Source organism: Rhinolophus sinicus, chromosome 5 (genome assembly GCF_057876585.1).
Source record: "Rhinolophus sinicus isolate RSI-liver-muscle chromosome 5, RSI-T2T, whole genome shotgun sequence".
Classification (NCBI taxonomy): domain Eukaryota; kingdom Metazoa; phylum Chordata; class Mammalia; order Chiroptera; family Rhinolophidae; genus Rhinolophus; species Rhinolophus sinicus.
The window spans coordinates 39,623,506-39,642,404 of NC_142505.1; the positions used below are offsets into that span (position 1 = coordinate 39,623,506).

The following is an 18,899-nucleotide window of genomic DNA, read 5'->3' on the forward strand; positions in this document are numbered from 1 at the left end:
AGTTAGCTACCTCCAGTCTTAAATTGCTTCAACCTTGCTTGTGAACTAAAGAAAGGTATTCTAGTGTGCTTGCACAGTGTTTTGCTATTTCTTTTTTTCCTCCCATCTTCTGCCTGCACCCCTTATCCCCTTACCCCCTCCACCCCCACCCCCACCCCACTCAAGCCTCATTTCTCAGTCTAATTGTGTAGAACACAGCTCTCTGGCACATGCTGGTATTATTATGAGCCTTGTGCTCCCCCGGGGTTAATCGGTCGCCAGTCAGCTGCTCACAGCAGCTCTACACGGCCGCCAGCCACTCATGCTGGCCACTGGCCACTCCTGGCAGCACACAAGTAGCCCACAGCAGCCCACGCTGACCTCTGGATGCTCAAAGCAGCCCAGCTCCAGGGAGGGACATTGTTCACAATCTTAGCTGTAGAGGGCACAGCTCACTGGCTCATGTGGGAATCGAACCCGCGACCTCCACTTTAGGTGCACAGCCCTCCAACCACCTGAGCCACCCAGCCGCCCCGTTTTGCTATTTCTAATACTGATTTCATGTCAGTTTTGCAAAATGCTTCCACAAATCTTTTGATGTCACTGGCTCAAAAACAGTAACTGGATTTTGGTTATTCCCAAAGTCATAATTATAAATTTAGCTTTCCTACGTGCAGGGGGGTGGGGGGAATCACTTTATAATATTATATTCTCCAATCGCTTTTCCATTTGTGGGAGACGTGATTCCTAATTCCTTGTTTTAATAAGCAAAGGGAGGACATGGGAAAGCCAGAATTTTGTTATCCATTTAATCCTTTAAAGCATTTGTGAAAGGCTGTATTTAAACTTCCAGATGGATTATAATGTATTATTCCAAACAATAAGATGTGTGCTACATTTCTTCATTCATAACTTTTTATTTGCTAGTAAAACAGAGGCAGTACTCCATTTCTTTTTTCCAACCTACTGACCAAACTCCTACTGAAGTCTTCATCGCGTCTCAGCAGCCGCAAAGCACGGTACTCTGCAGCTCCATCTCGTGTAGGAAAATGTCGACTGCACCCTCAGCTCCGGCCAAGGGGAGCATTCACCACAGTGGAAAAGATGAAAAGCCCAGAACATTATTTAGTCATCAACACTAAACGAAGAATTGATTTCCTGTGGATTACGAGTCTCAGTATCTGAGAAAAAGCAGAGGGTCTTTTCGTTGACAGGAACCTCAGGAAAGCATGTACTGTCTATTGGCTTCACTGATCAATTCTGGAGAAAAATTATACTTCATTCAATTAAGATTAGCATATTTAGAATGACCCAAGATTCCTGGTTAAATCCGTCAAAAGAGCCAAGGAGGACATTTTCTGAGCAACAGTATAAAACACACTCGGCTACCCAGCAGTGTCTTTAAATCACGTCATAGAGGCCAAAAGAGAACGCCTGGAGGCGGGGGTAGGCCGTTCGGAGAGAGGGAGTATAAGTCCCCTCCCGGGTGAGGACGTCTTGGGCAGAGTGGAGTCGTTTCCGTGCTTTTCTCGTCCCGCGCCGCCGCAGGCAAGGAGCAGTGGGGACACTGGGTCCTGGCTGCCTGCAGCATATCCCGGAGTCCACCTCCTGAGAAACCTGCGGGTCGGGGACGCCACCTTTTGCTTGTATCATAAATTTGCTTCTTTTAAGCCCTGGAGGTTTTTAAAGTTGATGGGCGTAGTTTTTGCTTCCTCTGACCAGGGTGAAGGGAGGCCGGAGCGTCCCCCGAGCAGGGACTCGCAGGGCGGGGCGCGCAGGGATGGGCGGGGCTGTGGGCGGGGCGTGCTCTCCGCCTGGGGCTGCGCCTGGCCGCGGGCGGGAGGCTGTGGCAGCGGCGGCGGCGCGGGCCAAGCGGCGCGGGGATTGGCTGTGGCGGCCGGAGACGTCAGGATCCCGCGGCCCCAGCGGCAGCCCGGCTCGGCGCGGCGCAGTCGGCTTGAGTGCGCACGGCAGTGAGGAGGGCTCCTCCGCCGTCCCACCTTCAGCCGCTGTCTCCGGGCTGCGCCGCCTGAGCCGGGACGCCCCTCCGCTCTCCTTGCCGCCTCCACCCCCGCGGCCGCCGCTCCTCTCACCGTTGGCGCACACACCATGACGAAGAAAGACAAGAAGTCCTTCAACCAGAGCCTGGCCGAGTGGAAGCTCTTCATCTACAACCCGACCACCGGAGAGTTCCTGGGGCGCACCGCCAAGAGCTGGGGTGAGCAGGCGGCGGTTGGGCGCCCGGGGCCGGCTGTGGTCCGGGGGGCGCCGGGCGGGATCGGGTGGTAAAGGAACAGCGGGAGGCGGCTCCCCGCGCGGGGGCCCCAGGAGCCGCCACCGCCTCCACCACCCGCAGCGGTTTTCGCCCCCGGCCTCCAGACTCTACCCCGGGCGGCGGCGGCGGCGGCGGCGACAGCGACAGCGGAGCGCGGCCCCATTCATTTCTCATGGGGCGGGACGGCCATCGCTTGCGGCCGAAGCAGCGGGGCCCGCGGGCAGCCCCGGCCCAGCCGTGCTGGTTTCTTCCTCCCCTCCGGGAGTGAGGCGCACGTGCTGCCCGGGCCTCCCGCCTCCGGCGGCGCTGGAAGCCGGGGACCTACCCGGATCCGAGTCCCGAGTGTGCGGGGGCCGAGCGCCCTGGCCTCCTTTGTATAGAGCACGGCGGTAGGGAGAGGCCCTGGCGGAGGCGCGGGCGGCGCCGAGTGGTTCGAGGAAGCCAGACCCTGCCCCACGCCGGGGGAGAGGAAATTTCCACTCCCGCCGCTATCTTGTGACTCGTCTACGCTGCCACCCCAACCAGTCGGAAGAGTGCGAGTTGAGTGAGTGTTAAGTGTGTGGGTTGCATGAATGCCGCGGTGAGTTACGCCACGAAAATGCACTTGATTTTGGACAGTGAAAAGACCTTTATAGCTTGGTTTCTTTTTCTAATTCCTTTTTTAATTGCAGAGATTTTCTTCCTTAGAAATTTGTTTCTTTGGGGGGAAGTAAATCCTATCTGAATGGCACAATGTTCTGTGCCTTCAAACGTAGTGATGGTTGTATGTTAGCAGTTTTTCTACATGAGTTCTTTGTTTTAAAAGAAATATTTAAACCATTCACTAGTGTAGTGTTGCTTTAGTGCCTCTTTTTTTTTTTAATTGTATTGATGTCTGAATAAGGACTAGTGCTCACTCTGGCTTTCTCTGTTTTGCCTTTATACTTAAGTAAACTAAGTTTTACTTTTTTGCGGGGGGGCTTTTGAAAAAAATTCGTTTGTGGATCTTGACAGACCTTTTTTTCTGAGTCAGAATAAATTTCTAGAGTTGAGAACTATGTGGGCACATTTTAACAAGAAGCATGAAGAGTAAATTAGCTATTAGAGAGTTTGCTGCTGACTGAAATTGGCTCTTCCAGAGTGGATGAAAAGGTGGCTTAAGTCCTATCACAAGCTGAAAGGAGCCTTGGAGGTTTTTAGCCCAACCCTCACTTTAGAGAAGGAAAAAAAAAAGGATCTGGAGAAATTGTGATTTTGCTGTGCTTGAAATTACATATCCCACAGAGCCAAGAAAAGAACCCAGTTCTTTTTTAATCCTAGTCCAGCGGTTGTATTATTTTACAGATGCCTTGCCTAACTGCATGGTAATCACTCACGATTTTTATTTAAATGGCTGTCTTTTGGGAACCCACTAGTGTGATGAGGAAATACATCTTGCATCCGCAGTTAAATGGGGGGGGATGGTGAACAATTATTATTGTTTCTAGATTGCACTAACTTGCCGGAGGGGGGGGGATGGTGAACAATTATTATTGTTTCTAGATTGCACTAACTTTTGCTGGAGGAGTTTTTGAGTCGTGGAGAAGGATTAATTTTCGTAGACTTAACTTTTTCCTTTTCTTAGTGGCTTTTCCAGTCATTAGTAGCTTCACTTTGTATTAGAATGACATTTCTTACTACAGGTAGGACTCTCTGTCTAACCTTTGTATTGGATGATATTGGGGTAGAGATTTTATTTGGTATATGCATTTAAATAGATTACCTGTGCACAAATTATCAAAGGATATAGGACATTCCTTAAGAGCAGTAAAAGTAGTACCAGTAAAGTTGGGATTAGTTTTAGGGATTAAGGCAAGACCTTTTATCAAAATTGAAAATAAAGTATTACTCTTATCAACAAATAGTAAACTGTGTTTATTGTAATAATAGTAAGCCAGTGCAGAATGGCGTAAATAGGCAAAAATTATCATATTATCCAATTATCCCAACCTAAGGGCATCCCTCCAAAGGTACGTGGGGAAGTGGTGTGTGGAGGCAGAAAGCCATATTCAGCTCACTAGGCTGTGTACTCTAGAGCATGGGGGTCTGCCTAGAGAAGGGGTATCTTGTTCTTATTCTCAGAAAGGCACTGTATGGGCTACCCGCCTGATCTGATCACCCCAAAGATGCCCATTATTAGTATTTCGGTATAGCGGGTAGACTTCAGGAATGTGTATACCATTATTTTTCTTTTTTACAAAAAGAGATCATACAATTAGGTGCTTTATTATCTTTTGAGCGGTCATCTTCCCATGTTAAGATCTGTATCACCATTTTTAATAGCTGATTAGCGTTCCATTGTATAGTTAGATGTACTGTTGATTTTTTTTAATAAACAAGTTTATTAACATATATACCTCATGTATGCATGGGAAATAGGGAAAATGAGTAACTCTTGATTTTTTTTTCTTTTAATTGAATTATTGAATGTACGGGTCCCTCCTCCCCAATTCCCTTCACCTTTATACATTTTTACAAATTTATTCTCTTGAGATATGTTTCTACTGGTGGAATTTCTAAGTCAAATATAATGTATGTAACTTTCATGTTTTGAAAACATGTTAAGTTTTTCTTAAGAAAAAAACTCATTTGTGCAATTTTTTTCCTAGTTGCTTTTGAATTTAATGTCACTGGGATGAGGGTGGTTACTTCTTTTTGTTTTTATCTTAGGGAAGTTGCTGGGTCTGCAAGCATGTAGAGAAAGGCATTCTGCCCCAAGGATTTTATAAAGACATTCATTTAAGATGGTTCCTGATTTTATTTTTTATATTCAAGTCTTTAGTACATTTGTCCCATATAATCTGAGGTTCCTTTTAAAATTCATTCGGTATTTTAAAAGCACGTATATTTACAAAGCAATTTTGCCATTTCCGTTTAGTATAAAGTGAAATATTGCACGTTACATCACATTGCCTTATTTAAAACATCTACATATAAAGATTTTGAGTAGCTACTTAAATATTTGACTAATATCTTACACTTGGTTACAGCAGTTTAAAATGCTTAAATACAGAAAATCACCTCATTTGATTGTCACACCAACCTTCTAAAGCACACTATGTAGGTGATCAGAGTATACCTAGAGCATGTTTCTGAATCTGAACAGTAAAGACACATCAGGAATAAATAGTTGCCATTTATGAAAAAAAAGTTTAGCACTTTGTGGCTAATATTACAAATATTAAGCCTAAATGCATTAAATACAATCGTAGTGAAAGATAGCTTAGAGATCATCTAGTGTTATTTAAACTGTAGGTAGACCACGTGTTTCAATTAACATTTTTTTAAATAATGAAAAATAGAATAGTAAAAAATATCAAAGTTCATTCTACCTAATAAGTTTATTTATTATGTTCCATGTAACTTTTCTGTATTTTTTATACTTAGATAACCCCAATGTAAAGTGTATTTCTTACTATGTCTCAGTCAGAAAAGCTTGAAAACCACTAACCTAACCCTGTACCCTCATTTCATAGGTGAGAAAATTGAACCCACATATCTGACTTGTCCAGATTCACTCATTCAGTGACAATCCTTGGGCCTTCAGGCTGCCTCCCCGACCAGAGCTTTTTTTTTTTTTTTTAATTATGACATGACCTCATCTAATGACATCTGCTTTATGGGCTTTTTTAGAGTTCATTAGTTTAAGGTTATTTGTTAATGAATGCTTTATATTAATATTAACTTTGAACTTGAGTACTGATTTCAAAGCAGAGTCAGGATTCCGGACCGAAACTATTAACAACTATTTTGTTCATGTGCATTTTCTTTTGTAATAGGTCCGTGAAGTGCCATTTTCTCAGTCACCTGCTCCTATTGTGGGTCATGCCTCAGTAAATGCTCTGCTTTGGAGATCAGACACTATCCTATCCCTTCTTGGGTATCTGGCTGTAGGGGAGAAGGCAAGTGTGTTTATTTTATCAGTATCACATGGTTTTCTGAGGTATTGTTCTTTGTCCTGTGGAGTGTGACTTTCTAAACTTGACAAAAACATGCACCATTGGGAAAGTGATAGGACTTGCCTGTGTGCAGACTGTACACGAAGGTCAGTGGTGGGTGTGGCAGAGCCATCCTGAGCCATCATGATGTACTAGCAGGAGCAGTACTAGTTCCTAGGCAGGTAGCGGCAGGGGAGGGGTAAATTCATGTGTTGTGTTCCAGACACCATTGGAATTACCATAATATGTACTTTACTGTTGCTAAAGAGCAGTCTCCCCCACCCCCAAATCATTTGATTTCTTTGAAATTGAAGTTTGAATTTGTATGTCTAGAATTAAATTATTAATAGCTACGTCCAAAGAATTATAAAACCCTCCTACCTTTTGGGAAAAGTAACAACTTTTCCGTGATTTATCATATGTTTGATTAAGGACCCATCATTTAACACTGTGTAATAGGAGGAGGAAAAATCCACTTAACTTTGAAAGATACATTTATTATTTTCTAATTAATGCATTTATGTTGATTTTGAAGTAAACTCACCTGTAATCTTTAACCATTTAGAATAACCACTGTTAACATTTTAATCTTTTTTCCTATGAGTAAATAAAAAATTTTAAATGTATAAATAAAAATTTTAAATATACAGTTAGATACCTAGTTTTATTACTGAATGTTTGAAGGGAGTGTTTTTTTATTCTTCTGCCACCTTCTTAGAGGCTGATGCATTGGGAGTGTCCTTGGCCCTCTCTGTCACCTCTATGGGAACGGTCCATACTTCTGCTAGAATTTATGTGTTCTGGTGGCTTTCGTGTTAGGACTCCCAAATCTGCATCTCTTAGTCATATGGCTTTTTCATATTTCAACCAACTGTCTGTCAGAAATCTTCAGTTGGCTGTTTCATGGGTCCCTCTTCATGTAAATCTCCATTGTCCCTAGGTGCTCCTTAGCATAGAATACAAACTTTTTATAATCTCACTGGCTTATTCCTCTCCTGTCATCTCTCTCTATTTCACGTCTTTCTCTCCTACCCCTTCTGGACTTGTTTCCTTGCTTCTGAGCCTCTCGTTCCTTCACCTTGGCACGGCTGCTCAGCTGTCAGCTTGGATGGCCTGATCTCTGGTCAATATTTCTGAGCACCTGTTTGCCTTAAGACTGTGTCGAGTGCTCCTGTGTATCCCATAATACTGTTTTCTGTTAGAGCATTTATGACTTTATGTCGTACTGTTGTTGCCCATTTATTGGACTGTAAGCTTGTTATTCACGTCTTATTCATCTTTGATTCTCTAACACCTAGCCTGTTGCCTGGCACTTAGTGGGAATGTAATAAAAATCATTGAATGAATGAGCACTGTTATGAAATGTTCCCGTGTAATTAGTCTTCTGCAACGTTGTTGGTTTTTTTTGCGGGGAGGGGACATATTAGGGAACTGTTTTTCCAGGACCCATTAGCTCCAAGTCAAGTCATTGTTTTCAATCTAGTTGTGGAGGGCTCACGTCACTGGCCCATGTGGGAATCAGACTGGTGACCTTGGTGTTAATGAGCACTGCGCTCTGACCAAGTGAGCCAACTGTCTGCCATGCAACTTTGTGTTAAATGTCTGATGGTATTGGTGTATCATAGTATAATGGTTCCCCTAAGGTTTGGACATACCACACTCTACCCTCTTTTTTTGTTTTTTGTTTTTTTTGCTACAGCATTTGTTAGATTTACATAGTTCAGTGTTCTGAAGAAGCTTCCACTTAACTTTCTCATTGGATACTTAGCTGAGTTTGTGACCTGGGTTGTATATTTGATTAGGATGATAGAACCAGGGTTATTATTCAGGTCTCCTGAGTCCTGCTTTATTGTTTTTTAGGCTTTTTCTTTTTAATCTTACCTGCTCTCAGATTTAATGGGGTCTTGTGTAATATTGTCATCCGTTCCCCTACAGGGTGCTATTGCTAATATTTCTGAAAATAATTCTCTAACTTAGCCTGCCACATACCTGTTTAAGCTTTCTTACTGAGTTGTTTGTGGAGTTGGCTCTATTTGTGACTTTCCCTTAGTATTTTGCTAGTGCCATGGTAAGGTATGACTTTGGAACTGACCCATTCCAAGGCATGAAGTACTTTTCTTTGGACAGTATCTGGTGTATAAAAAGTGGCCGTATATGAGGTGTGATCAAACACTATGGTGAATGTTTAAATAAAAAACAAATTTTATTACAGTAAAAGATAATGCCATTAATCCCCCTCAAAATACTCCCTCTCACTTTGAACACACTTATCCATCATTCTTGCCACTTTCTGAAGCAGTTCTGGAAGTCCTCTTTCGTGAGGGTCTTTAGTTGCGCTCACATGGCTGCCTTGATGTTCTGAATTGATTCAAAACGTTTACCTTTCATGGTCATTTTGACTTTGGGGAAGAGCCAGAAATTGCATGGTGACAGATCCGGTGAATAAGGTGGATGAGGACACTCCGTAATGTTTTTATTTGACAGAAATTGCCATATACCAGAAGCGATGTGCGACATGGAGTGTCGTTATGATGGAGGATGATTTACAGCACACTTTAAAACACACTTTCTCTCAACCATAGCTCACACCCGACTGACTGCACCAAACAAGGTGAAACTTGTCACACACTGTTACTAAGGTTCGATGCCCGTATTGAAGATCCTTGCCTTTCTGTTGGATGGCACTCGGCAGCAGCATTCACCGTGTTTTTTGATCACAATGGAAAGGCTCCGTGTCACACATCACTTCTGGTATACGGCAGTTTCTGTCAAATAGAAACATTACGGTGTGTCCTCATCTACCTTATTCACCGGATCTGGCACCGTGTGACTTCTGACTCTTCCCCAAAGTCAGAATGATTCAGGACATCGAGGCAGCCACGACAGTGCAACTAAAGACTCATGAAAGAGGACTTCCAGAACTGCTTCAGAAAGTGGCAAGAACGATGGGATAAGTGTGTTTGAAGCGAGGGGGAGGATTTTGAGGGGGATTAATGGCAATGTGTCTTTTACTGTAATAAATTTTTTAAAATTTAAATATTCACTGTATTTTTTTGATCACACTGTGTGTGTGTAAAATATACTCTTAGCCCACCCCCCACTCCATGCTTCTCTAACCATTCTTTTCCTGGTACCTTCCTATCTGCTCTTCACTCTCATGTTTCCTAAACGTCTGTTTCCCAGGCTCTGTCTTTGTCTTGTTTACTCCTCATCGCCTTCCCTTGCCATCTCATAAAACAATTGCCGGGGTCACTCACAGGTTTTACTTCTTGACTAACATCTCTCTCAGATTCCCGTTGCTTCATGAATATCCCATAAACCTGAGAGAGTGAGTCTTAGATGATTCCGGTACCTTATGTATCACCTAGTAAATGGAGCGCTTTCCTCTTTCTCCACTGAAGGTCTGAATTGCTCCTATGTTTGCAGTTTTTTAAAGCAGCGTGGCTATTTTTGTCATTTGGGCTCAAAACCTGGCCGGGTGGTGCCAGTTACCTCTTGAATCTGTGACCCACACTCTCATTGCCACTGCCATTAACTCAGGAATTAATTTTCTCTGGCCTGTTCACCCTGCAGACACCCCCTGCCCCCAATATTTCTGATAGCACCCTTTCAGGGAGCCTGGGGTGCTCATTTTTCCTAGCTTCATAATGCTAACCACTGATTGGAAATTTCTTAGCCCTTAACACTCCCACCAAACTGCCCTACTTTATTAAGATCTGGTCGTGCCTTTTCTTTTAAATTCTCTGATTACAAATCTTAAAGCACCCGATAAAAGAGCTTCTGGAACTTTTTCAAAGTTGTTCCAAGTTCACATAGAACATTGGCTTTCCAACTTTTTTTATCTGCCGCTTTTGAAAAAGTACAGTGTTGTTGACTCTGAGAAAGTGGGCTCTTTAGCGCCTGCTGCACCCCACAAAGTTCCAAGGACTCATCAGAGTCACTGTGACCCAAACCAGTGCAAGTAACCTCACTGCTATCCGGTTATTTCTAAGGCTGCAGCTTTGGTCCTATTACTCCCCGTATCCCATAGCACCTAGAACTTTGTATCCTGGATTAAAGGTGTTTATATATATCGCTCCTACTAACTAGATGATTTACCTCTGTGTTGTGTATCCCTACAACCAGCACGTAGTCAACACTATTTTTTTGATGAACAAATTATCATTTAATTAGTTTCAGTTTGTGATTCACCTGTTCATTGAGCTAAAGTTGAGAGTATTATAGGTTAATTGCTATAGCTTCACACTGAAAGTCTTATTGTAGAGAAACTTGTGTATAAAGACTTAATTCCCCTTAGCTCACCATGAGTCTGTTCCACTAAACTCCTGATTCATTTTGAAGTTTCCAGATAGGTCATCATAGTAACAGTGAGCCTGTTGGCATTATTATAGATACGTATACATACACGTATATATGAAATAAGTGTTTTAACTTCATGAATCTTAGAAATACACAAATATGCTAAGAAGGCAACCCAACTAGGACTCAGAATATAGACCTGAATTCTAGTGCCACATCTCCATCTCAGCTTAGATAATATTTTAAATCTCATTTTCCTCTATAAGAGAAAAGTTGTATGAGGTAGTTTCAAATGTCACTTTGAAATGAAAGCAAAACCTGTATGAATGCTTTAGAACAGGAGGCGGCAAACTTTAATGACCAGATAATATTTTAGGCTTTGCCAGCCATACGGTGCCTGTGACAACTACTCAGCTCTGTTATTGTCACTTGAAAGTGGCCACAGACAATATGTAAACTAATGGGCGTAGCTGTTTTTCAATGTTTTATTTACAAAAACGGGTAGCCTCTGTGGTTTGCTGACCTCTCTTTGGAACTTAAGAGTTAGTGGTCTAGGTTGACCCAAGAAACCTGAACTGGTCTTAAGTGGAATGTGGATTCTTGGCTTCGTTCTTTTCATGTAACAAAAGTAACACCACTGTTTGAATTTTTACAAGACAGATGTGAACAATTAGTAAGTCTTCTGTCATCCTCTGCTTCTTCCCTGGGTGACCACTGTTAACTGTAATACTTCTTAAAACATAATATTTGGTGTATCTACTTTGGATAAACTCCTAGGTGTTTACCCAAGAGAAATGAAAACATATCCATGAAAATACTTGTACAAGAATATTCGTAGTTGCTCCAAACTGGAAACAGCCCAAGTGTCCATCAGCAGGAAAATGGATAAACAAACTGGTGTGTCCACACGATGGAATACTACTCAACAGTAAAAAGGAACAGATACACAAAACCTGGATGAATCTCAGTGAGGATTAGTGTAAAAGAAGCTTCACCGAAGAGAATACATACTATATGATTTCAATTACGTGAAATTTCTAAGACAAGTAATACTTATCTGTGCTGGAAAAAAGCCCAGAATGGTGTTTGCCTCTAGGGCAGTGGGCATGAGGATTGACTGGGGAGGGGCATGAGAACTGTGTAGGAGGACGGTAATTTCTGTATCTTGATAGGAGTTTGAATCAGGTGAATGCATCTGTCAGAAGCCGTCTGTTGGTACATTGGAGACTTGTGTGTTTCACTGAAGGTAATTTTTCTCTCAGTTTTAGTTAATATGCATGCTGAAGTGTTTAGGAGTGAAGTGTACTGACATCTGCAACTTGAAATGCATACAAAATAAGTAAATGGTGAATAGCTACGAGATAAATGTAATAGAGTTTTAACTGTAGAATCTGGAAGGGTTTATTGGTGTTACTTAGATTTCATTTAACTCTTCTGTGTATTTGTAAATATTCCTAACTGCATCTTGGAGAAAAAAGAGTACATGAATATATTCATATGTTTCTCTTTACTGCCTTCCACCTATCATGGAGTCTTTCCTGAAGATGATTATTTGTCAGTATTCCTGTCTGTTTTCAGTGCATTTACATATGTGTATCTATGGCTATCTATGAAATACCTAGGAATAAGTAATTTTCCACTTTTACATGAGTAATAGGAAAAATGTATGTTCTAGAACTTGCTTTTTTTTCACTTAGTATGTCTTGGTTATGTTTCCATGTCAGTAAAAGAGATTTATTCCTTTGAATCATTGCACAATAGTCCATAGTGTAGAGATATAGATCCAAGATACATAAATTTCTTTGTGGTGAATATTTAGATTGTGTCCAAGTTTTCTCTTAAAAATTGCTGCAGTATGTGTGCGTAACTATTTAGGGTAGATACTGTTTTAGAGGACAGTCTATTAATAATAAAAATAAGCATATACCATAAACTGGAGATTCCATTTCTCAGTATCTACCCTAAATAGTTACGCACACATACTGCAGCAATTTAATGGAATCTCCAGTTTATGGTATATGCTTATTTTTATTATTAATAGACTGTCCTCTAAAAAAGCCGTACCAATTTATACTCCCACCAGCAGTGGATAAAAGAACCTATTTCCCTTCAACTTTCTGAGCATTGGACATTCTCACTCTTTAAAAATTTTGTGAGTTTGCTGGTATCTGGTTGGTTTAAGTTGCAATTTATCTGATAACTGCAACTGAGGATATTTTTATGTTTACTCAGTTTCCATTTCAGTCGCTTGCTCATCTTTTTGCTCTTTTTTGTCTCTTTACTCTTTTATTTTTAAAATTGTGCTTGTTTTAAATTGGCATCACGAATTTGACGATCTTTTATAGACTGTACCAAATCACTTATCCCCAAATATATTGAATAATCCATCATTTCCTCACTGATTTGACTTGCCAATTTTGTTAATACAAAACTTCATTTTATATGCATTCTTTCTTGGATATCGTATTTTGTTGATTCATGTCTCCACTCCTGTGTCTGTATCACACTACAGTACATAAGTTCTATATAAGAGTTTGTAAAATAAAATGAATGTGTAATTTGGGTGAGTACTTTTCTGTTCAGTTTTGGTATCTGGATAGTGCTAGCTTTATAAAATTACTATTTAGGTAACTTACAGAGCATACAGAAAGGATAATTTATGTATAAAAAAAGTCTATTCCTTGAAAATTGGGAGAACCAACTAAGCTATTTGGACTTGGTATCTTTTAGGGGTACAGCTCTGTTTATTTTTTGTAAAAAACTGATTTGAAATGTTTGTTTTCCTTTAAAAATCGTATTTCATCTATTTTCAAGTTTACTAACTGAAAACTGGTTTTATTGATCAATTAAATATTTTTTGCATTTGTTTCTATTTGTGCTTTTGTCTTAAGTCTCTCTTACTTTCCTTGAATTTATTTAGTCTTGAATTAAAAACCTGGCTTTTTTGTTAGTCTTACTTGTTTTTGTGAATGCATGTAAGGCTGTGGATTTTCCTTTGTGTTCTGCTCTGACTACATTATCGTTTTAAATTTCAGGTTTTGTTCTTTTTAATCTGAAGACTACTTAGAAGTCTATTTTCTACCTTTTTATTTTAATTTTTAATATATTTACTTTGATTTTAGAGAATGTGGCCTTCATTTTTTAGGGTTTTTTTTTTTTTTTTTTTTTTTTTTTTTTAATTTTATTGGGGAAGGGGAACAGGACTTTATTGGGGAACAGTGTGTACTTCCAGAACTTTTTCCCAAGTCAAGTTGTTGTCCTTTCAGTCTTAGTTGTGGAGGGCGCAGCTCAGCTCCAGGTCCAGTTGCCTGCTAGTTGCAGGGGGCACTGCCCACCGTCCCTTGCAGGACTAGAGGAATTGAACTGACAACCTTGTGGTTGAGAGCCCATGCTCCACCCAACTGAGCCATCTGGGGGCAGCTCAGCTCAAGGTGCCATGTTCAATCTTAGTTGCGGGGGCAGAGCCCACCATCCCTTGCAGGACTTGAGGAGTTGAACTGGCAACCTGTGGTTGAGAGCCCACTGTCCCATGTGGGAATCGAACTGGCAGCCTTTGGAGTTAGGAGCACGGAGCTCCAACCGCCTGAGCCACTGGGCCTGCCCAATTTTTTGTTGTTTTTGTAATTTAAGTCATGATCAGTTTGGGAGCAATGTTCTAAGTTGTTAAAGAATTTGTATTCTGGTGACTAAAACGTTCTACATATATTAGATAACTGTCAGTTGCGTTTTAAAAATACTATCCTTTTGTTATTGTATACTCAGTCTATTTCTGGGAGAGGTCTGTTAAAATATACTCATGATTGTGATAAGTTTTGTAATTCTGCTTTTGTTTTATATATTGCAAGCCACTTAGCATCACGAAGGTTCATGGCTGTCATGCTGTATCTTGATTTTTATTTACTGTTTATTAATACAAAATATTTTTGCCCTGTTTAAATTTAAACAAATTAAAATTTTTAACTTTATATAAAATACAAACTAATATAGTGACAAGATCACTGGCTGACTGGTGAAGGATGTGTAGGTTATAAAAAGAGCACAAGGGAATCTTTTGGAGGTAATGGAAATTTCTGTATTTTTAGTGTAGTGGTGGTTTTACAGGTTATACAACAGTCAACATAGAATTGTGCATTTGAAATCAATGAAAGTTATTGTATATGAGTTATTCCTTAGATCTGATGAGGGAGAGGAATTCCAATCCCTTCCTTATTCAGAGGTAATCGCTATGAATTTGCTTTGTACATTTGTGGGCCATTAACAAACACTGTGTATAAATACATACATACAAGTATATTTATTGAATTCTGTACTCTTTTCTTTTGAGTATTTTAAATTTAAGTACTGTGGTGTGTATCATTTTGAGGTTACTTTTTCCTCTTAGGGTTTTTGACTACTTTTTTGGACATTCTTTTTTAATTACTACTTATAGTTTTCCATTATTATATTTTATTTTTCCCTTGCTTTGTTGGAGGATTCTTGAGTTTTTAACAATTTTTTGCTATTGCTCTTCAATTTTTTTTGTATTGCATGACCAATTTCAGGTAGGATTTGAGGGAGGTAATCCTGAGTCCTTGTGTGTCTGGAAATGTTCTTTTGTTGTTGTTTTTTGTTTGTTTGTTTGTTGTTTTTTTTTTAAAGATTTTTATTGGGGAAGGGGAACAGGACTTTATTGGGGAACAATGGTCAAATTGTTGTCCTTTCAATCTTAGTTGTGGGGGGTTCTGTTCAGCTTCAAGTTGTTGTTCTTTCAGTCTTAGTTGTGGAGGGCGCAGCTCAGCTCCAGGTCCAGTTGCCGTTGCTAGTTGCAGGGGGCACAGCCCACCATCCCTTGCGGGAGTCGAACCGGCAACCATGTGGTTGAGAGGACAGGCTCCAACCAACTGAGCCATCCGGGAGCTCAGCGGCAGCTCAGCTCAAGGTGCTGTGTTCAATTTTTAGTTGCAGGGGGCGCTGCCCACCATCCCTTGCGGGAGTCAAGGAATTGAACTGGCAACCTTGTGGTTGAGAGCCCGCGCTCCAACCAACTGAGCCATCCGGGAGGCAGCTCAGCTCAAGGTGCCGTGTTCAATCTTAGTTGCAGGGGGCAGAGCCCACCATCCCTTGCGGGACTCGAGGAATTGAACTGGCAACCTTGTGGTTGAGAGCCCACTGGCCCATGTGGGAATCGAACCGGCAGCCTTCGGAGATAGGAGCACGGAGCTCTAACCGCCTGAGCCACCGGGCCGGCCCTCCTTTTGTTTTTTTGGTTGATCTTTTAGTTCACAATCATTTTTCCTCAATTTGGAATATATTGTTTCATTTTTGGCTAATGAGATATCTGATATTGGTCATATTTCTCTGCCTTACGTAATCTGTTTTGTCTTTTTAGAAGCTTTAAGAAATTTTTTCTTTATTTTTGGTGTTTTGAAATTTCACCTGTTTGTGTCTAGGTATAGGATATTTTCCAACTTTTGCCAATCTGGATAGAAAATTTATTTCTTTGCGCATTCTTCCCCCTCTTTTTTTCTGGTGGATTTCTTTTAGATTTGTTGGCACTAATCAAGATAATATTTATCACCCACAAAATTTCCTCTTGCCCCTTTATAATCCACCTCTCTACCTCCCTAGTCTCCATGCAAAAACAGACCTGCTTTTTGACACTTTAGTTTGCGTTTTCTCAAATTTTAAATACATGGAATCATGCAGTGTGTACTTTGGGGGTTGGGGAAGTAGGCGCTGACTTCTTTCATTCAGCATAGTTATTTTGAGAAATAGTTCATGAACAGTATTGATATAGACGAATTAATTCATCTGTTGATGTGCATTTGGGTTATTTGCAGTTTTTAGTGATTACAAATAAGGCATCTGTGACTATTCATACACCTTTTCTTCTATGAACATGTGTTTTCATTTTTCTTGGTCACATATCTAGGAATGTATTGGTGAGATGTTATCATAGGTGCATATTGCTAACTTTTCAACAAATTGCCGAACTGTTTTATAGAATGTTTTTTGTGTTGTTTTTGTTTTGTTTTGGTGCATTCCCACGGTGTATAAGCGTTGCAGTTGCTCCACTCCCGGACCATCACTTGGTATGGTCAGTCTTGAACATTTCTAGCACATTCTGGGGAGCGAGTGGTGGCAGGCAGCTCACGGTGATTTTCGTTTGCCTTGCCCTCCTTTGATGATTAATGGTGTCATGAGAACCTTTTCATGAGCTTTTTCTTTTTTTCCTCCCCCCTTCTTCTTCCTCCCTTCCACCCCCCACATTCTGGTAGTTCAAGCTGTTGTTTCTCAGTCTAGTTATGTAGAACACAGCTCCCTGGCCCATGCTGGTATTATGAGCCTTGGGCTCCCCACCCCTGGCTTGAGGCAGTTGGTTGCTGGTCGGCCACTTACAACTGTTCTCACCGGCTGCAGGCCACTCATGCTGGCTGCTGGCCGCTCACACGGTAGCCTACGGAAGCACACAGCAGCCCAGGGCAGCCCACACCAGCCCAGCTCCAGGGAGAGCCGTTGTTCATGGTCTTAGCTGTAGAGGGTGCAGCTCACTGGCCCATGTGAGAATCGAACCAGCGACCTCGGCATTAGGAGCACGGCGATCCAACCACCTGAGCCACCAGGGCCAGCCTGAGCTTAGTTTTCTAATCCTTACATCTTTGGTGAAGTTTCTGTTCAAAACTTTTCCCCATTTAAAAAAAATAATGTTATTGTAAGCATTCATATATTCTAGATGCAAGGAAGCCCTTTATTGGTTTAATGTTTTGTAAAAATTTTCTCCCAGTCTTTATGCCATGTACAAAAATTAATGCAAAGTAGATCATAGACTGAAACATAGGAGCTAAAGCTATAAAATTCTTAGAAGAAAAGTCTTTATGACTTTGGATTAGGCAATGGTGTCTTTGCTATGACACCAAAAGCACAAGCAACCAAAGAACAAATAGATAAATTGCACTTCATCAAGATTAAGAACTTTTCTGCTTTAAAAACACTACCATGAAAGTGAAAAGATAATCCATAGAAAGGGGGAAAATAATTGTACATCTTATATCTGATATGAGGCTTGTATCTGTAATATATAAAGAACTCATAACTCAATTAAATAAAAAGACAATCCAATTTAAAACTGGGCCAAAGATCTGAATAGACAGTGAAAGAAGACACAAATGGCTAATAAGCTCATGAGAAGATGCTCAACATCATTAGCCATTAGGAAAATGCAGATTATATCCACTTCACACCCACTAGGATGTCTGTATAAAATTACAATAAGAGATATTGATGACGTGGAGAAATTGGAACCTTGCTGGTGGGAATATAGTATGGCACAGCTGCTTTAGGAAACAGTCTGGCACATACTCAAAAGGCTAAACATAGAGTTACCATATGACCCAGCAATTCCACTCATAGGCGAATGGAATGTGAATTATACCTCAATAAAAAGTTATTTTTAAAAACCCAAATACACAAAGGATTTTAAAGTTGTACTTGTCCATATATTAACTTGTACTTACCCATATAATTGATTTTTAAAAATTATGGGCCGGCCCGGTGGCTCAGGCGGTTGGAGCTCCGTGCTCCTATCTCTGATAGGAGCTGCTGTTTCGATTCCCACATGGGCCAGTGGGCTCTCAACCACAAGGTTGCCGGTCCCCCTCCCTCAAGGGTTGGTGGGACTAGTAACGGCAACTGGACCTGGAGCTGAGCTGTGCCCTCCACAACTAAGACTGAAAGGACAACAACTTGACTTGGAAAAAAGTCCTGGAAGTACACACTGTTCCCCAATAAAGTCCTGTTCCTCTTCTCCAATAAAATCTTTAAAAAAATAAAAATAAAGAAAATAAAACATTATACTTGCCTCTGCTTTAATGAAAAAATTTAAAACTAAACAATGCTAATTTATATACAAAGGGGAAGTCGTTTCTAGTCATCAGAATTCTCAGAAGAGGCCGTCTTTCCAGTATCTAGGTGTTCAGGTCACTAGGACGTTTGCAGGAGTCGGGAGTCAGATCATAGGGTCTCAAAGTGTGTCGAGCCAGGTGTGTCATGTGCAGTACTTGATGAAGCCTAAAGATCCCCCCAACTCCCATTACCTGTGCCAGTGTTGTATAACAAAGAATTTGTGTGGTCTTTGTCCCAGGTTCCTAGCACAGAGCTTCTAAATACCCTGGGAATTTCCTGGGTGATAGGGGTGTCTTTATTATGCTAATAGAATGACTGGTAGTAGGCCCATAGATAGGTTCCAGGGTGGGCTGGTACCCAGAAGGACCAACCATGTGATTGGAGCTCGCCTGACCTCTAGGGAGTAAAGAAGGGGGCTGGAGATTGAGTTCAGTCACATGGCCAATGATTTAGTCAGTCATACCTGCATAATGAAACCCATAACTCTGGATACTGAGGCTTCGTGGAAC

General features: G+C 41.1%; 1 protein-coding gene across 1 annotated transcript in view; it reads left to right on the forward strand.

Moving 5' to 3' along the window:
- The first annotated feature begins 1,913 nt into the window (after positions 1-1,913).
- The window catches only part of ATP1B3 (ATPase Na+/K+ transporting subunit beta 3), a 40,410-nt gene continuing 23,424 nt past the window's right edge, over positions 1,914-18,899 (forward strand). Inside the window, exon 1 of the mRNA XM_019747205.3 lies at positions 1,914-2,197. Within this exon, the coding sequence (XP_019602764.3) occupies positions 2,089-2,197 (109 nt within the window). The 5' untranslated portion in view covers positions 1,914-2,088. The remainder of the gene's footprint in view (positions 2,198-18,899) is intronic.